Source organism: Coloeus monedula (genome assembly GCF_965178545.1).
Source record: "Coloeus monedula genome assembly, chromosome: 4".
NCBI lineage: Eukaryota > Metazoa > Chordata > Aves > Passeriformes > Corvidae > Coloeus > Coloeus monedula.
Window position 1 is genome coordinate 25,290,372 of NC_138784.1, and position 19,968 is coordinate 25,310,339.

General features: G+C 46.7%; 1 protein-coding gene across 2 annotated transcripts; it reads right to left on the reverse strand.

The window, feature by feature from the left end:
* Window positions 1-202: 202 nt before the first annotated feature.
* Window positions 203-16,281, reverse strand: CBX7 (chromobox 7). Of its 2 annotated transcripts, none has more exons than XM_082280259.1 (6): window positions 16,077-16,281; window positions 14,719-14,762; window positions 10,720-10,785; window positions 10,129-10,195; window positions 9,208-9,547; window positions 203-7,196 (listed from the first exon to the last, which is right to left on the reverse strand). In XM_082280259.1, exons 1-6 carry the CDS (start codon window positions 16,143-16,145, stop codon window positions 7,048-7,050), a joined length of 735 nt encoding a protein of 244 aa, XP_082136385.1. In that variant the 5' UTR covers window positions 16,146-16,281; the 3' UTR covers window positions 203-7,047. The 2 variants fall into 2 exon arrangements, with proteins under 2 accessions (XP_082136385.1, XP_082136386.1); XM_082280260.1 differs by having other exon boundaries at window positions 203-7,193; window positions 16,077-16,280.
* Window positions 16,282-19,968: the final 3,687 nt, after the last annotated feature.

Here is a 19,968-nt window from a genome sequence, read left to right on the forward strand (position 1 = left end):
TGTCAGAAACAGCCTTTTGCAGGCTCCATTCTTCATCGATCCTTCTTTACTGATCTTCCTCACGCACGCATGCACATTTTCCATTCTTTCTCCAGCTGCACTGAATGTTTATACACCAATAGAAGTGACTGTTGGAAAATAATTCAGCTGTAGAATTAAAGCAAGGGAAGGGGGTAAATGACCACACAAACACACCATGAGGTAAATGTCAGTTCTCATATTTAATATTTTAATAATTTTGTTTGCAACATTTACCACATAAATCATCTAAATAAATAGATGCTGTACAGTCTCTTATCCATATCAGTACAAAAATAAAACCACACTTTGTGTCAAATTATACTTGAGCCTGCCCTCCCTTTGCTATTACAATCTCCTTTTACAGCACATACTCGCTCAGAAAAGGCATTATACTCTGATTGGTTTGTTTGGAATTGGTTTACTCCCTATTTCCCCCCCTCCCCAAATACATTCAGTTAGTCTGTACAAAAGCTAGAAGCTCATTCTGTGCAAAAGGAAGCTTTCTGTGTGCAAAGACTCCAATACTCTAGCGTGCTGACGGGAACAACAGCAACAACTGAAGAGACAGGAACAAAAATAATCAGGGACCCTTCCCTCTAACCGACCCCATTGTCCCCCATCTTCCCCCTGCAACAGAAAGGGAGCACACCAAATTAGATAAGCCAGTGTGCGAAAGAGTTCTAACGATGTGCGTACACTGAGGGAAAAGATCGGTGCTTAAAACCCAACGAGAGAACTGGGATGTTGAACCCCACGCTGTGGAGCTGACTAGGTGAGGGAAAAGGGCTCTCTCCCCTTAGCCTGCTCAAAAGGTTCTTGAGATACACAGAACAAAAGCTTCATCTAAAGTATTTTAGTTCTTTTGTTGCTGTTCTCCTGGAGATGAGGTGAGGAAATGGCCTCTGGAAAAATCCAGTAGCTACTGAAGACAGCTCCTGGTTCACCCTCCCTTCCTCTCCCCACTCCCTGCAGAAGGACAGACATCTCCTCGTTCCTCAATTAAGCTAATAAGGTGCAATTTGTAAGACAGGAAACTCTATAAAGATGTCTCCGGAGCTGGAAGAAACGGTCATAGTTCCAGACTAGGACCACTCAAACTGAAACTCAACTTCATTTTTCCCTTTCCTCAAGTCAAAGGAGGAGGGGAGGGAGGAAGCCAACCGGCGCCCCAAAGGCAAGCGAGGGATTTAGCAGGTCTCCTCTTTTCTCTTAGGGAGCCCTCTGCTCCTGGCATGGTGGAGTACACTCCCCATCTCCAGCCATGGGAGGGAGGCAAAGGGCTGGGTGGCAGCTCTGGAAAAATGATAAGGAGTAGCCAGCGGCCTGAAACAGATACATCTTTTGCTTTTCAAATGCCACTTTTAGACAGATGATAAGGAGTACTTAGCACTCCTAGTGCTTTGTATTTCCAAAGTGCTTCAAAACATACTTCAGATTTAAAAGCAAAAAAAAAAGCTGCTTAACATTTTGACAGATTTGCAAAAAGCTTCTTTGTGCTGACACTACATTTTCTGGTTAAAAAACAACAATAATAATAAAAAAAGGTTTTCCACCTCCTCCTCCTCCAAAATACCCCTCCCAGCCAAAACTTTGCTACCCCAGTAATGAGATAAGCTGTGATGGAGGTTCCGAACAGCCTTAGGAGTTCTCCCTTTCAACATCCAACTGGTGCTCTCGGAGAAGAACCCCTAGCATTATTACAGGGCAGCCCACAGCAGGTAAGGCAATCTCAGCAGCAAGCCGTCTACTCCATCCCAACTTTGTAGCAATCCACTGCAGCCCCAAATGCTCCCATGGAGCCCTAGGCCTCTGCCACTCCCAGTTAATTAGCATCATCTGCCTGCCTGCTCCCTGCACAGCCACCATACTTCAAGCAGTTAAGGGGGAAGAGAAAGGTGGAAGAGAAAAAGGGGTCATCTCTACAGCAAGTGCTAGTTACAGGAAAGGATTTGAAGGGTTTGAATTCCATTTTAAGTGATTGCTTCTCTCGCCTTCCAATTGTCCTGGGGCTGTTTTATAAGCCTTCCTATCCTAACCAGCTTCCTGCGTGGAATCCAGGTGGTTTGACACCCAGAAGCTCACACTTTCTCTGTGAGGACAGTAAGTTCAGGCACAGGACAACGTGGCCTGTTGATCATAAACTATTATCTCAAAACAAGTTTATCATGCCCTTGGGGAAAACCTTTACAACAGGCATGGCAACAAAAGCAACGTGTTCCAATGCTATACATTTTCATGTAGAAATTACCCTGTGCAAGTTGTCAACGTACACACCTCCCTTGCATTCCCAAATGGCAGAAGACTGATACATAAATGCAGCACTCACCTCTCTGCAGGGCCCATTCACAACTCCACTCACAGATGCAAGGGATCGGTTTCACTACAAGTTCTTTGTTTAGAACACACCTTCTCTCTCAACTGCCAGCTCACTCAAAGGCCCCTCCTCAACCACCTAGTGAGAGCAGCTCCGAGGCAACTCTGTCCCTCCCTTCCCTGACGTGCATTTGTCCCTATTACTTTCCCAGAAAGGCCCACTGCCCTCTTCTTCCTAGGCTGCAAGTAAACCAGGGAGGGACAGAACATGGGTAGATACCAATTAGCTTTAGAAAATGAGGTTTTTACTTTCCCTGCTTCTTAAAACAAAAGCTCAAAGCTGGAGGAGAGGAAGAGGTGGAGAGGTGGTGGTAGACTTTGCTGTGCTCAATACACAGATGTGGCTAACAGCCCCCACTGTGTTCCACACCCCAGCCTCTGTAGTGGCTACCACGGAGGGTCTTGCCTGAGCTACCCTGCCTATTTTTTGACCTGTGTGAGGCCTCCCTTCTCTATTCCAGTGAAACCATCAAGCAGCACTAGCTGGCATACAGCATGAAACAGTACTGGGGCCAAGGGCTGGCCCCCTGTGAGGTGAACAAACAGTTTTATACATCCAGTCACAAAACACCAGAAGAACAATTCTGGACAGTTTCACAACACTAATAACAAAGCCATTCATTTCTCAATAAGCTTCTCTATGTCTGAGCTCTGACATAAACAAGAGTCAATTCACTAACAAATTTGGGCTTATTTTGGCAAATGGAACTGCTTTTGGGTGTTCTCACAATAATATCCTGGTCTTGCTTGAAAAAAAAATAAAGAAAAAAAGAAAAGAATCACCTTAGTCTGACTTCACAAGCAGAAGGGCCCCCAAGCAAATTCAAGACAATAAGGAGCATGCAGGAGGCTACTTAATGCCACTATTTACGTGTTAAAACTTGTTGTTCCAAGGCATCACTTGTATATCACAGCAATAACATCTAGTTTATAACCATCTGGGAACAGAGGCAGTCCTTTCCATATATTTTTTTAAACACAGTGTTAACAATAAAGGCTTTCCAGTCTCATGAAGCCCCTCAGTTCTGTCACATATACAGTGAGTTCACTGCAAGATCTATGAAATAAACACTTCTGTCCCCTAACACTGCTAGTAAATTTTCACATGGAAACAGTTCTAAGAATGACTATTAGAGCAGTTCTTCGAGAACATTGCTTCTTGTGTACAGTTCAGTAATTTCCACTGGCTGAAGTTTATTTTTCTTGTTTACAGCCACGGAGCCAAACAAGGTATGGGAGAGTTAGCCCATTTCTATTCTTGGCTTGTGCTTCAAATAGAATTATTAAGCTCAGCTTCAGCTGGATGCTATTCTGGCTCTTCTAATCAAACGGAATGCTTAACAAAGATCCAAACACAGCATCTGATTTTCATGATTTGTTAGCACAGGAGGTCCCAATTCAACTGTCAGGTTTGGGGTTGAACTGGCAGATGGACAATATTGGGGAGAAGAGACAAACCCAGACAACCTATCTTTCCATCACTAGTAAAACCCTCTCTACACCTGCAGGGGTGGAATAAAGCTAATTTTAAAGTCCCTGAAGACCAGCTCTACCAAGGAAGTTTACAGTGATATGTCAGCAGATAATGTGGAACAGAGCCACACTTTAAAAAGATCAGGAGAAAAATCTTCTCGAAAAGATCTTTGTGATAAACAAGAATTCACGAATGTCAAAAAAAAAAGTCCACGCCAACAAAGTAACTGCTTACTTTCCTACCACAAACTCCTCTTCACACCCCCCCCCCCCAAACCCACGCACATGCAGCTTGTTGTGTCTTAACCCCATTATGGTTAGCTCCTCATTGACACAAAGCAGCATGGCAGCCAGGTACTTTGTTCCACACTTCATGTAGCAAGATGATTAGTCACCAGCAGAACACTAGATAGCCTGATCCAAAAAAATGATTAAGATATGAAGCTGTAGGTGGATCCTATTTGAAAGACCACCACAGGTCTTTGAAAACTCCACTGCAAGAGAAAGAAAATATGTTTAAAGGAAAGTGCCAAAACAAAGTGTTGAGAAGTGTCAGCTGGTGAGTGGAGAGAAAAGCAGAGGATGGAAATCTAGTTTATTAGGACAAGCTCTTTCCTGCTGCAGGATTGATATTGCTTCCAATGTCAGCCAAAGGCAGGAACTTAGTAAATAGGAAGCTTTTTTTGGTGTATTTGTACATTTAAGATGAAGACATGACAAAGGCAGCAGTTGCTGCACTAGAATAAAGAAACCAGATCCTATAAATGCCATGAAGATTGAGCAGGATGAGCTGCAGTTCAAGACATTTTTTTAAAATAACCTAAAACACTACACTTCTGCAACCATCACTACCTGACCTGCTCCAACCTGCAAGAGTGGACTGGGCCATGTGGCATGTCCACTTTCACAATAGAAGAGACATGTAGGTATTCAGCATATTTGGCAGGTGTCAGGAAGAGGGGGTGTGTGGGTGATGGTAACAACACCGTCTGACCCCACATCCTGCAAAAAAGGGTGCAACTCCAGACACAGGAGCTTCGCTCTGGACACCCACGTTCAACAAACATCCTGCGCCTGCATGCTTACCTCATCAGCTTGGCCTTGCTAGCTATTGCAAGCTTCTTTCCCACTCACTCTTCCTCCCACCACATAATTTCCCCCCAGCTTCCATTTCTCACCCTCTCAGATTTTTCCATAATAAAACTCCCATCTTACTTCTTTGAGAGACAAAAGGTCAATCCAGAAATTCAAGATCTTCCCAGCAATCCTGAAACTGCTGTGACGGCATGAAAGACAGGCCTGCTCAAACAGCTCTGAGATGGAAGGAGAAATCCTAAATCTACACTGAGCTGCCATATCCTAAACGAGGTAAAAACTGCTTCTAGTAAAAACCCACAGTTCCAATCCAAGCACTTTACAATAAGTAGATGTTTGGAGGACCAGAAACCCTAGAGCTCCCAAATTCTGCAGGCCAGTAGCCGAGTCCCTCAAAGTAACACATTGAGGATTTCCACAGGTGTCTTTATCTCAGAGCTAACAAGGCTCATAGCTTCATTTCGAATAAATACAGCAGATAAGAGATGCTTCAGGTGGGGTGGAGTAAGGAAACACAGTATTTGGGGACAGTAATCATGACAGTAGCCAATGTTACCCTGCAGCACTCTGTCCCGCAGTTCCCACTTTAGACTCTACCTTACTCTTCTTGCTTTCCATTGGAAAAGGTCTATATTTATAAAATTAAGTTATTTAAATAAAATTTGCTTTTAAAAATGGAAGAGAACATGCATGTGCAAGAACAGATGCTATGCTAAACTACCAACTCAAAATACAGCAATTCTTCAAAAATCTCAAAGTGTCACAGGCAGTCCAGCACAAGGCATTTTTAAGTGCAAGATCAGGCAGGTCTATTGAAATGCAGACTGCTTTCCTTGGCAAAGATTTTTAAGCCTTCCAAGGGGAAGTTCCTATCAGTAAAGTAGTACAGGATCACAGATACTGTGAGGAGACTGGAGTCATGCAAGAGTATCATTCAGGCAGCACAATCCAAGAATTCTCATTGCTAAGAATTAGGAATTTTTCCTCTCCTCAAATCTAATACATGCCTTCCCCACATGTTGTTTATCTTGGATCTCTCTATGGGATCCAAGAGCAGAATTTGCTGGTAATCAAGGTCCATTTCTAGCTCAGTTCTGTCCAATTCCCGTGTCCTGGGCCTGTGCCAGTATCTTGGATATCTGCGGTGCCAGGCAATGCTTCAGTTGTCCTATTAGCCCCTCCTCCCAGGGGAGAGGAGTCAGTTTTCAACCAAATTATTATCACAGGTTCAGGGCAGGATTTGTTATTAATACTGAATTTGGCAAAGGGTAAGAAGACCCCACTTTCCATAACACATTCCTCATGCAGCAGAGCCAAGCCTGGAAATCCTGTTTAGCATATACAGAATGGTATGTCTCAACTATGCTGGCTTTCCGAGCTTTTAATGAGGGCAAATTGAATTTATGTTGCCAATTTGGATTTCAGAGATGCATTTCAGTCTTTCCGCATGATCAACGATCAAAGGGAGAAAGCTCTGCTGCCTATACAGACCCATGTTGCAAAGACTGACTTACCACAGACAGGCAAATACGTTTCTGAAGTCCTGACAGCAGGCCACAGGGAAAACAGCACTGGAGAGAAAGTCTTAACAGGCTGGAGTTATCTACACAGGTAGGATCCATCGCCTCTCGCTGCTGCAGGAAGAGAGGGAGGAGGAAGGTGGGAAGAGCAATGTACAGAGATGTATCTTTATCCAAGGGATATCAATTGCAGAACAAGGCGGCAGGCTAGAGATCCAGCTCTCTTTCCACCTCCACATGCCCTCTCCCCACAAATGCAGCTGCCGCCACTTGACAGGATAAAAGGCGAATTGTTCAGCCTGCTGCTTTCACATCAAGGAGGGGAGTCTTTGCCAGGGAAAGGGCCGTCAGTTTTTCAGCTGGACAAAGCAGTGACAAACACACACCCCCTACACTGCCCTTTTTTGCGTATCTGAAAGGGGAAAAAGGAGGAAAAAAAAAAAGGTCTCTGTAAACATTTTAAGAGGAGACATTTTGGATTTTTTTTTTCTCTTAAGGGGTAACGTAACCCTTCCATAGCCCCACCCTAAAAGCAGTGGTTTTGGGGAGCACTGCAAACAGAGATTCAGAACTGCGCGCTCCGGTCTCGAAAGAAGCCCTCAGCCACTTGTGCTTCTCTGAAAGTGACGGTAATGGAGTTTGCTGTGATGTCTGTCACTGTCACTTCGCTGGGGGGCACAGTGGGGATCCAAGGGAGACTGGCATCCACATCTGCTGCAGAAAGAAAGGCAAATGAGAGCATGTTAGTGGAACAGAGAAGAAAGAAGGGAGAGGGAAAGGAAGGATGGAAAAAGGGTCTCCTTTCTGACAAACCGTAGGTGAAATCAGCCTGTACTGAATCTGCATGTACAGAGCAAGAAAGAACATGTGCAAGCCCTCCCCTCAGAGGCTAAGGGAAAATGGAGGATCAGGTGTCCAGATACACAGTGGTATCAGAGCAGCCTACACAGAGGTCAAAAGACCCTGTAAAACCAAGTTCATCTAACCGTCCACAATTCCCCAATACCTTTCATCCCATCTCAGCCCCTAACTTGGTTTTGTGACAGCAAAGCACACTCACCCTGGTTTGAGCTCACCTGCTTCTAAATGCCCTATCCTGCTAAAAAGGCAAAACTTAAAATCTCTTATATACACTCTTTAGATACTCCTAGGGGAGTCAAAGGGAGCCAAAATGGAGGGTCTGCCTCATACTGCACCTGCAATGCAGCCTGGGTGTGATTCTCTCAAAAATCCCTCAGTAGTGCTCCATGGAGAAGCTGCTCTTCCTTTCTCATATTCCTCCTTCTCTCCCAGACAGCTCCATACAAGAAACCCAAGCACCCCTGCACTTTCTCACTGTAAGAATAATTATCAGCCCCTCAGCCACCTAAAGGCTCACTTCCCCACAGTTCCCAGCAACTGCCACGTAAATAGAGAGGAAGAAAACACACCCTCTCCCTGTCACTCTACCTGTCCACTACATGCCTTGTTGTCCCAACCTGGGCAAAGAACAAGAGCCCCTTAAGAGTGTATTTCCTGGCTTCTGTCTCAAACACCTGAGGTGTCTACTTCCCCCCCTGGAAAAAGTCCAATTCCCCCTAAGAGTAACTGGGATTCCACACAGGCCATGTGTCAAGGGGAGAACAAAAACAGTTTTACAATTCTGTAGTGCCACTCACTCTTCTGATCCCCAAGTGCTTTAGCGCCCCACGCTTCCAGGGAGAACAACCCCACACATTTCCTCACCGCCAGGATGTAACACTGGGTTCCTCTCTGCTACTCCCACTGCTGCCTCCCTGGATTCTGAGCATCATTCCAATCTCTCTCAGAAAGGAGGGAATAGCGTTGACTTCCAGAACACAGCCCTTCCCCTAAGATCCTACCTAATCCAGCCTGGCTAACAGCTACTCCTAGCAAGGAGTAACAGGATTCCCTTAGCTACTACAACCAGCACAAGCCCTGGTTTTCCACTCCTCAAGAAAGCTACGCCTTCAGAAGCTCTAATAATGCAGGGCTAGAGTTTCCCTGGTAACTGAGAGCAACACACACATCCCACAGCCCTCCTGCACAAGATGCTGGTATCCTTCCCCAAAATGCCAAATGTGCTTGGACATCTCCTATGCCTACACTCATGCTGCCTACTCAGTGGGATCAGGCAGGAGTTACCATCCTCACTTCATCTCTCTCTCCTCCTCTCACATAGCTCTATAGCAAGAGGCTTTAGAAGGGTGTGGAGAAGAAAGGGAAGGAAGGCGCAGGGGAGTACACTGTGAGTTCCTAGCAGCATTCCTGTATGCTTCTCAAAGCAGCACTATGAGAGGAGTGCCACTGTCCAAGCTCGTCCACTGCCAGCCAAAGTCCTTTGAGCCAAGCAGCAGGCTGAACACGTGTGGATAATGTGGACAGAGGCAGAGTTCATCTCTGTCACACTTGTGTATCACGTCTGCCAGGAGAAAATCTTAAGAGGAGAAAAACTTGCAGTATCTTCTGCATGTTTTCTAACACTGGGAGGGGCATTAGGGATGTCAGACTACAGACAGGCAACAGGAGCAAAAAAACCAATTAATCTGTGCTCTTCAAACAAGAAAGAAACCTGCAAACAAGAGGGACATAATATGGGCCCGCAAGAGCTGCTCTGAAGACCTGACCTAAACCACAATCCCAGGAGGATGTAATCAAGGAGGAAGGATGCAGAACATCCTTCACATGCCCCAGAACTTCACAGCCAAAGGGTAACCGGCCTTACCTTCTTTGCTGGTGTGCTGCGTGGCCTCCCAGTCGTCAGGGCTCTGCCTGGCCTCTAGGCCCACGGCATCACTCAGGAAGAATTCATGTCTGCAGTTTCGGTTCTCCAGACTCGCCATGCGGGGAAACTTCTTCCTTGACAGTCGTAGGTACTTCTGGTTTTTGCGTTGCTTCCGGAGAGAGAATGGCAGGACTGCACCCCCAGTCTTCTCGGGAAACTCTGCCTGCCCTGTCTTGGCCCCTGGCAGGCTACTGTCTCCTCCTCCAAACCTCCGTGCAAGAGAGAAGCAGAGCTTCTCCTTTCCCTTGTGGGCACTCCTCAAGTCCATGCCATACAGCCGCTGCCAAGACACCAACGCAGCAAGGGTCAGAGCAGACATCTGATCATGCAGTCAGGGCTCCCCACTGGGAACCAGGAAAATATTCTTTGTTCTGTCTCTGAACATCTAGATGAGCTAGGATAAGGTATGCTGCTTCTACAACACCATTTCTCTCTCCTCTTCAACTGCCTTCTAAGCTCTTCCTAATATCTGCTTCTTAGGATTGGCTGCTTTGCTTGGCAACAGTGAAAGCATGCTGAAACTCCACTTCCAACCACGGGCTACCTTTGACTTGATGGAAAATCCAAGCTCAACATGAAATTAAAAGAACACACACACCAGGTAACCTGCAACTACCCAGGCCCATACTTTATAAAATCCTAGTTCAGAGAGAAAGAGCTGTTGTTTTGTTTTGCTTTTTAAAAGACATATTAGCTACCTCTTCAGCTGACAGGTTAAAATTATCTGCTTAAACACTGATTTCATGTTGTTAACTTGTTACCTCCAATTTTGTCCATGCAACAGCAAACAGTTTCCACCTCACTGAGAGGAGCAACACAGCAGCTAAGGAGTTAGAAATACACAGAAGAGCAAAAGGCTACCTGCAGTAGGAGGCGCTTTGGTTTGGGGCCTCTTTTCCTGTACCCTGATGCACGGTCTCTCTCTTCCCTGTGAAAGAGGAATATGAATCAAACTGAGTACTAAATACCACAGCATAAAACCTAGTTAGGACTTCAACCTTCTACAGCATAGCTCCCTCAATTTCCTTCACTAAAACCCAATGGTGACCAGTGTAAGCTTGGAAAACATCCCAGAATTGCTTCCTGTAGGAGTGAAAACCTTGCAATAGGGAAATTTCTCTGATACAGCTAATCAAGGATGGGTTAGAGAAACTTCCCACCTCACATCACTCCAGTCCAGCTCTAGACCTGATCAAAACCTGAATCTGATTGTTCTCTGGCTCAATGCTGCCTGTTCTTGGCCTCATTTCCTCAACAATGCCAATCAAAGCTGCTTTAAACCTGTCTTGACCATCTCAATCAACACCAGGGTACAAAAATCAAGTGGGATTCATTGCTATACATCTCATCTTTGACTGAAGTAGGGACAACAGGGGCACTTTATGCATACAATGAAATAAAGACACTATTTCTTTTGCTGCGTCCAGGGAGAGAAAGAACACGTGCCCTTACTTTTCTTCATAAGCCACTACCAGGCGAGGGTCCAAGATATGATCCTCTGGCTCCCATGTGCTGTATCTGAAGAAAAACATAAGGAATAAAAAGTAAACAGTATTTTAATGAAACATTCTCTCTGCAGGCCTGCTACCAGTGTGCTGCAGCCCTGGATACTGTCTTCACAAGGGTCGGTGGGGCCTGCCACAACATTGCGAGAGCTCTGAGGAATCCCAGCCATTCCCTCCCCAGCTTCCCAAAACAGGCAGGGCCAAGCATCAAGCAGCTCTTTGTACAAAAACAGGGAAGACTTTCCTCCCCAGGGCCCCCTCCACACTGTGTGCAAAGCCTGTGCAGACACTCACAAACTGATTTTAAGTCCATGCCTAAACAGGTCGCATCTGCGGCACTCCCTCAAATCCAACAAACCCCATGGAACAATGATACATCTTTCTGAAAAATAGGTCTCTCTTAATTTAGAGTGCTCAAAGAGTAAGTACGCTTTCTCACCTGCATTATTAATTACTTCTAATCACTGAAGCTGAAAGGATTCATTTAAGAGTGTAGTTTTTTTCCACTGATGCCGTTCAACCAAACATGTTGGGACCTGGGCCCTGGGGCAAGCTGATGGCCACTTGCCAACGCCTCCTCCTCCCGCTCGGCTCCCCCTACAGGTTGTTCCTATCGAGCGGAGCTCATCGACACAAATACCCCAACTGCACTGTGGGCAGGGCCACCCACACTGCTCCGAACGGGCTTCATGCTCCCGAAGCAGCCTGGGAACAGCGTCATTCGCTGCCCCAACTCCCCTCCTCGACAGCCAGACAGCTGTGACAGGAATCAGATGCTCAGGAAGGGGCTGAACCCACCTAGCAGGCAACTCCAAAACTGGTTCCCAAAGACCACAGCTGCACTTAATACTAGGGAGAAGCAGCCAAAACGCTCCCACTGTGGAAGCTGAAAGAAGCACAAAGTGGTCCTTGGGGCATATTTACTTCTTAGGGGTCATGCTTGCCCAGAAAAGGTGGGTGTCATGTCTCCACTATACAAACTCTAAGGCAGGAAAGTAAATCTGAATCCTCAAATGCCTCAGAACACTAACTTTCCTGAAAGCAGAGCTCCTCCCAGACCCTGGGGAGGAGGACCAGAGAGGAGTCACATGCAGGTGCACAAGGGTGCATTGTATCAGTCCCTCTGAACAGCAAGAAAGCATTAAGTTTACATTTCTGGATGAAGCACAGGTTGCATGTGAGGACATGAGATACATGGGAGGTGGTTTGGGAATGCTTTTCCCTTTTGTCTCCCCATTAGAGAGAAGGGTACTGCAATACTGGAACATTACTGGAGGATGGGTCTAGAAATGAAAATACAATTCTTTTACAAAAGAGAGAAACAAAAATAGGACATTCAGATATCTCAAGGTGCACTGTACATCAGAGAGTTAAGAACAGACATATCTTCATAGCCAGCTGATCCCTCCCTCTCTCCCTCCCTCCTTTGCTCATGCCTCCTGCAGCAACCTGACTGTGAGCTGTCAAAGCCAAGATACTGTTTGAAAGGAGGAAGGTTTCCTCCCAGCTGCAGGGATTCTGGCACTCATCCTACAAATTTAAGAAAAATAACACCACAAGGGGGGAAAAAGTCATTGGATTGCTTTTCATAGGCAAGAGAAGAAAAGGGATTTGCTTAAAAAAAACCACCCTGGTGGGTGTTGCCTTTTTCTCTGCAGTTCAGATTCTGGCTTCGCTGCAGTGGCAAAACACTGCATATAAAAAAACCATGGTTGAGTTTGCCACGCGCGCGCGCACACAGAGCTTTATATATGGGTACACACAGCCCAGGCTGCAGCAAACTGCAGAGAGCAGGCACTCTGGAAAACACAGATCATATGATCTTCCTTCCCCCTCCCTCTACTCCTCCTCTTCCCCCTCCTTTTAACTCCAACACAAGTTGTAAACAAGCTTGTAGCTAGAATCAGATAGTCACTCCTCCATTCCCTGACTCCAGCAGTGCAATCCATAAATCTGAGGTGTAGGGCATGAATAAGAATTTTTTATTAAGAAGAGGGGGAAAAAAGTGAAATAAGAATTTCATGTGAAAGCAGTAAACTACTGACCTATCCTTATTCCCTTCCATTATACTTTCACTGGAAATGATGGGATAATAGGTACAGAGATTACAAAGAGCATTGCAACAAGGTTGGTAATTACGGAAGGGAATGATGTGGGATGAGGAAACAACACAAAGATACAAACAGCTTGTGGTGCTGCATGCCATCACGGGCATATGTATGTTTAGAAACAAGGAACAGAGACTGCTAGTGCAATGAGAAGTGACTTCAATGCTCTGAGCACCTTGGGTTTAAGTAATTCAAACCACTGAGGGAACAGTTACAGTGGAGGCTGGCAGGAGGAAGGAAAAAAAACCCAGCAGTCTTCAGATTTGTAGTTTGGGGGAAGAGGGAAGATGCTTGGACATGCCATACATCAAAATAAGAGAACCCTGACATCACCTTGCTCCCGGGAGAACTGTGCTTTAAATTCCCCAAAGTGTTTCTGTCTCCCCCAGAGTTTCAAGGCACAGGACAAAGAAAGGCAGCAGTTAAGAATAAGGCCTTCTCTGTCCAAGAAACATTACACCATGCCTCAGCCCACCTTCTTGGCAAGGGACTTTACAAGAGAAGGACTTCAATGCATTTGTTGAAAGGAGAATGGGATAAACATCGGTATTCTGGCCAAGAGGGGATGAGGCCTCAGAGGCTCCAAATACATTCCCCACCCTCTATCAGTGATTAAGTAAGACTTGGCTATTAAAGGCTGAAGCAGTCCAAGAAGTGACCCACACTACATGGCAGGTGGTGCTCAACAAGTGCACAAGGTTACACTCTGACAGCAGAACACTCAAGAATAAAGCCACCTTCTCCCACCCACCAGGGAGGGGAAGCGGCTTATCTTCACACATGGCCTATAATCATAAGGATTAGGCACAACAATTAGGCACCCAAGAACACATTTCAGCTTCTTGGACACCAGGTACAGCCAGTCAGAACCATCCTGGCTGGCCTCACTTTGCGGCTGCGAGGATGAACCTGTAACAAGCAGCTCCCTTTGCTTAGCAACAGCAGAGCAACTGCGTGTGTAACACTGCTGTCCCCACGCACATCGTGTATGTACACACACAGGCACAAACAGAAAAGCAAAGACAGGGCCCCATATGGGTTAGCCAGGAGGCTGTTGTACTAGACTGCTAGGTGACATAGTAATATTCTCCAGTTACCTAATCCTCTTAATCTCAAAGCATTTTACAGACTGCTTAAGCTCAGAGCAGTGGCTCTTCTTCAGAAGCAGCTGCATTTTAATGAGAGAAAATGTCTGTAAACAGTGCACAGCAATGCTGAAAAAAACCCCAAACTTTTCTTCCTTTTTGCAATGTAGCAACCAAAGCAAAAGCTGAAAAGGCCCTCAGAATAACAGGAGGCTTCAGACAAGGAAATGAAAGCATGGCGGTAATTTTCAAGGGACAAAGATCACCTGCATTTGGCTACAATCAATAAATCTGAAACATTGCTCCTTTCCGTTGGTAAATTGCAGAGGGGAAGCAGTAGGAGAGGAAGACAAGACCATCAACATGTTTTCTATTTTAAAAGGCAGCAGACAGCTCTAAAAATAAAGTGGGGTCCTCTTGGTGCTGACTCAGAAAAGCAGGAGCCATTCCAAGTTCAGAAGAATCTGGGTTCTTTGTTGAACTCAATGAATTTAAAAACATTTGTATCTAGAAAGCATCTCAATGAAATATTTCAGTGGTGGCAAAAACCAGTCAGAATAGACTGGCACACAGTTTGTATTCCTTAGCTGCAAATTCACAAACAGATTTCAATTTGGTTTGTGGCTCTTTGGTTTTGTTATTGTTGTTGAAATGAGGGACAAGACATTACCCATTATGAATGAAATGCTCAACAGCAGAATGCAAGCTATTATGGAATATTAAAAAAAAAACAGGCAAGTAAACACAACTTACTTTGGGGGCCATCCTTTCCACTTCACCAGGTATTCTACTTTACCCTGAGGGTGGAAAAAGGCAGAAGAAAACAGGTGAACTACGGAACCAAATATGGGCTACAGTACGAGATGCAACCAATCAACAGGACTGAACTCTGCAACCAAAAAGCTTGTTTCCCATCCCTTTATTTTCAAAACATAGCCACTTCCTCATTAAACTACATTTGCTATACCTTTTTCTCCAAAAAATGGGCACACAGGGGTATTTAAGCATGCTTGTACTACCATCACCTTGGACCACAGCTTTGCAGAAGGCTTGCAGGGAGAACACTAAAAGCCAACCAGGGAGCAAGACGGAACCATTCACACATTCACAGGCAAACCTACAAGAAGTCAGCACACATAAATGCAGGAAGAAGATGTATGCCAGGAGCAAATGTCAGATGAATTTTTTTTTAAAAGCAGAGAGAAGAAACACAGTATTTCAGAACCTATGAAGCATCTCTGGCATGTTCCTTTCCATTTGCTACATGCTCTACTCAAACACTGTTCCATCCATCACAGGCAGTCATCCTGTCGACCCAAGCAATCAGCAGCTCACAGCTGAAGTTCAGAGCTACGCTTTTTTTTTTTATTCGCTCTAAGTACAAGATTTAAAAAAAAAAAAGTGTAGTGATTGGAAACTGCATTCAAGGGCTCCACAAGCAATGTGAACAACTATCGAAGTATTTAATATTATGCTGAGGGGTTTGTTAAGCACTTCCCAAAGCATGGCAAAGGCCTTTGTGCCTGTGGACGACCACTCTCGCAAGAACCACTGCTGCAGCCACAGACACCTTTACAGGAGAGCAGAGCAAGGAAAGCAAGGGTACTTGAGGCAGAGAACCAGTTTCATTTTCCTCTTGGGGGGCTCATCAGCTTCCCAAGGCTGGAAAACACTCCCCTATAAGGAACTTTCCACCGGATGATCTCTACACACTGCATGCTTACAGGTTTATCCTTGCAACACTCTGCGGGGACGGGAGCGCTTTCACGGCTGGGGAAACTGAGTCACGGGAGCCTTCCCAAACCCTCTCCGCTTTGGGCTCTCCCGTGTGGTACCACCAGCACTCATCCTGCAGGCAGGCTGAACCCCAGCAGCGACAATCGCCCCCTACTCACGGGCAACACGTGTGTCCCCCGCCCGCCAGCCTCGGGCAGGTGCCGGTGCCCCCACCGCGGATGCGAGGGGACGGGGACCGGGGGACAGCGACAGGGACCGGGCAGCCGCGCGCGCGCGCCCACCACGCCTCCCCCTCCCGGTGCGCGGCGGGAGGGGCGGGGGGTGTCCCGGTGCGCTCCCCCCGCCCCGCCCCGCTCCGCTCCGCCGCTGCCCACCTTCCGCACGCGCTTCTTGCGGATGCTCTCCACGGCGAACACCTGCTCGCCGATGGCCGACAGCTCCATGCGGCGGGCGGGCCGAGGCTGTGCCGGTGGCGCCCGTTCCCCGCCGCTCCCCCTCACACGCCCCCTCGCGCGCGGCCGCGCCCCCGCCGCCGCTTTAGAACCTGCGCAACGTTTTCCCCGGCGCGCGCGCGAGGGGGCGGGAGCGGGGGGTGAGGGAGGGAGCGAAGGAGGCGGGAGCGGCGCCTCAGGCGGTTCCCGCCCCGGCCCCGGCCCCGGCCGCGCCGCCTCCCTCCCGCCGGGGGTAGCGCCGTGAGGGAGCGCTGCCCGCCGCCGCCCAGCCGTGGCATTTACGGGTGTTTTCCACAGCAGCGCGGCCCCCGGCGGTCGCGTGCCGGCGGCGGCGGCTGGGGAAGCGGCGAGCGGCAGAGCGGGGAGGCGGGAGCAGCGCTGCGGCAGGAGCCCGGCGTGGCTCCTCTGCCCGGGCACCCGCTGCAGGTGCCTCAGCGCGAGGTGCCTGCCACGGCCCACCTTTAAGGGGAAGGAAGCACCCGAGACTCGTCAATGCTCGTGGTGGAAAGCAACGACGAAAGTCCGAGGGCCCGCAAACGAACAGAAAGTTTTACTAGTAAATTACACAGTTGGCATGGAAATTGGTATGTTAGTCCCTGACCTAATAAAGGGCGGGGGGGGAGACGCAGGGGAAAGAGAAAGAAATATAAAAAGGGGAAAAAGAGAAAATGGGATCACCAGTCCTGGTTCCAGTGTCAATCCAGCTGATGGGATGTCAGTCCTGGTTTCAGCGTCGATCCAGCTGATAATCCTGGTTTCAGCGTCAATTCAGCTGCGTCAGTCCGGCCGATGAGATGTCCAGGTCCTGGGGGTGCCTCTGGGCCTCTACCAGCACAAAGGCGCTCAGTGGACATAGCACACATGTAGCTATCAGTCATCGTGGAACAAGCAGGACCTCAGGCCACCTCTTCAAGGCGACCAACGCTTTCTTGGGTGAGGCATGAGAAAACAGGGACATCATGAGCAGGCATTTAGGTATCCAGGCTCCCTTGCTCACCAATCTGCTATGCAGAAACGTGCTTTTGCTTCCCAACCACTGCTTCAAACAACAGACTGAGGGTTTTTACTTTGAGGTCTCCTAGGAAACTTTTTACATCAGAGCAGGGACTTATTTCTACATATGCAACTACCTATTCTCCCACAAGTGTGCTCAGTTGCTCCTCTGCTGTGACTGAATGTCACTGGGTGCTGTTTGCATGCAAAGTCTGAGACAGGCCAAACCTTACTGTAGAAATGGCAAATATACGATGAGAGTGTGTTAATGTCAGTCGTTTAGTCTGCAAGTGTTCATTTGCACACAACATACTGTGTCCACAGGTATGGATTGCGTAACAAGCAGGGTGCTTACCCTTGCTGCAGCCGTCTAGGAGCTCAAAGTCCACAGTCAGGGAATGGTGACCCTTCGGATAATCATTAGGCAGAACTAGCAGTTTATAGCAAGGTTTTGGTACTTTAATAGTATAGTTGTTGAATATTCAAGGCGTTTATACTATATTACAAAATTATTGCTAATAATAATAAAAGTTTTTATCTTTTTAATTCTTCCTTTCTCATATTCTGTGTCTGTGTTTTAGAGAGAATAGGGAAAGTATTTAAGGTAAAATTTTATTAGTTTCTCAAAATTAAGACCTTTAGAAAAAAGTAGACACAAAAGGATATCAGAACATTTCTCTGGATGGCAAGGATCTGCTTGTATTCCTTTTCCTCATATGTGAATCCACTCGCTGAGGTGTCAGACTGGAAAGCGGAAGAAACTGTGCTCCAATGACCACGTTAGGATAAAATAAAAGAAAGAAAGAAGCCCCGTAGTCACAACAAACTTTCAGTTATTATTATTTCAATTATCGATAAACTTCTGTACTTCTTAGTCCAGGATGTTTACAGCTCATTATTTAATATACGTCTCCCTAAGGTCAAGAATACATATATATATAAACTTTGTTAATGGATGCCAAAGGAGTTCTCAAAAACAAATTGACCTGCATTTTGATCACAAGCTCTAATAGTCTTCTTATAAAGACTATTTATACTTGGTATTATCAGTATAATTTCCACATGATTATTCTCTTCTTTCTTTCTGCTTTTCCCACACCAGCAACTAACCTAAAGCGAAGTTTAAGCAGTACTTGCACCAGTTATATCACGGCTTTCAGAAAAGCACTCCTTTGCCTGGAAGTACTGGTTGCAAAATGCTACAGAGTGCCCCAGTGCAGTCTGGTCAGGAGTTTGTGTTTGTTTGGGGTTTATTTTGCAACATTTTGGACAAAACGTTACCTTTAAAACCTGTTCCACCACAGTTACTTTTCATTCTACTAATGGTTATAATGTAATTTCAGTATAATTTCCAATGATAATGTAATTTCTGTTTTTTTCTTTCGCGTCGGCAGCCGAAACCGGGGCGCTGAAGGCATAGAGCAAGAACACCTCCCATCCTCCCACCCCCTCCGAGTTCTGAATTACCGTTAAGTGAATGTTGCTAAGCCGTTCGTTGCGACTGGAAATAATTAAGACAAACAATTTAATCGATCAAGGTTTTCAGATCTTACAGCCTGTTTTAGCAGTACTTTAAAAGCCATTCTGTGATAAAAGACCTTTTCTCAAGTATATCAAGAGCTAGATTACAGAAATCTTTATTGGAGTTGTTCTTGTTACCACTAATTGTACAGTCGCGCTAATATATAGCAGTGAACTCCATGTGCAGAAAACCAAAGCAAATATTGAACCTTCTTTAGTACAAATTCAGAGACCCAGATCCAGGAGGCTTTAATCAAAATTCCAATTAACTTCAAAGAGTTTTACTTGAGTAAAAATTGCCAGCAGAATCTAGTACAGAAAAAAATTACCATTTTAATTGCTGCTAGCCTGATTAAGCAGTTCAGCTTCCAGTTGATACAAGCACTTACATTAACACTAAGAATTTATTAATGGTCATTTATATTCTACAAAGCCTAATCCTGCCAAAGAGGGTTTTTCCCCCCCCAGAAGACTGCAGCAAAGATCAGCATAGCTTCAAAACCACCCAGCACATCCCCGAAGAAACGCTGCTTGGTGAAGCTTCAAGAAACGACCTTGCAGCAGAAGCCAGCGCTGGCAGCCTGCAAGTACGGTGCTGCCACGGCTCCGTAATGTCCCGGAGCTGGGAGCCCTACGCAGCTGGACTGTCCGAGCCGGGGGGTGAACCGGCCTCTCCCACTGCGGTGCTGCGTGTCTAATTAGCCGTAGGTGACACTCATCCTGCTGCCCTGAGAGCACAGGTCCAGTTTATTTGCACACTGTGGTTTCGGCAGGCAGCCTCCTAACACACCGCAGAAGTAAAGAGCAGTAAACAGGCACGGTCGGTGCTGCCCTGACCCCGGGGAGCAGCCCCGCTTGCCCCATGGACGCATGGAAGGCACACGCAGGATGCACCGGGTACCAGTGCAGTTAAGCCCAAGGGCAGCAGAAAAACTACCCTGTCGGTATGCTCACATCAATTAGTACTTTTAATGTTAGTTTCTTAAAACGCGTGGAAGGAATGCAGCTGCCCCCTGCTGCCAGTTGGCAGCTCCTCGGCTTACGCGGAGCCCTCGGCACCGGCAGCCAGCGAACAAGATTAAAGCTGTGCTGCTGTGCGTTCCTCACCTGGCTCTGATCGGCTCCTCGGATTTCCCGACCCTGGATGGCCAGTGAGTCCCAGCCCAAAGCAGTGCTCTGCCTCCGGGTGTTACACAGGAGACACAAGGAAAACAAACGGGGAAGTCCCCCAGCCTTGCCAAAGGAGCAAGTCCTAGAGGGTAGAGGAAGGATCATCTAGCCCAAGCAAAGGACCCCGAGA

Bases quoted from the DNA above. Each gene is read 5' to 3' on its own strand.
- CBX7 (XM_082280259.1), bottom strand. From the start codon at position 16,145: ATGGAGCTGTCGGCCATCGGCGAGCAGGTGTTCGCCGTGGAGAGCATC. The intron at 10,786-14,718 runs GTAAGTTGTGTT...GTTTTTCTTCAG, and splicing joins TGGAAAGGATGGCCCCCAAA to ATACAGCACATGGGAGCCAG. The intron at 7,197-9,207 runs GTAAGGCCGGTT...TTCTTTCTGCAG, and splicing joins GCAGCACACCAGCAAAGAAG to CAGATGTGGATGCCAGTCTC.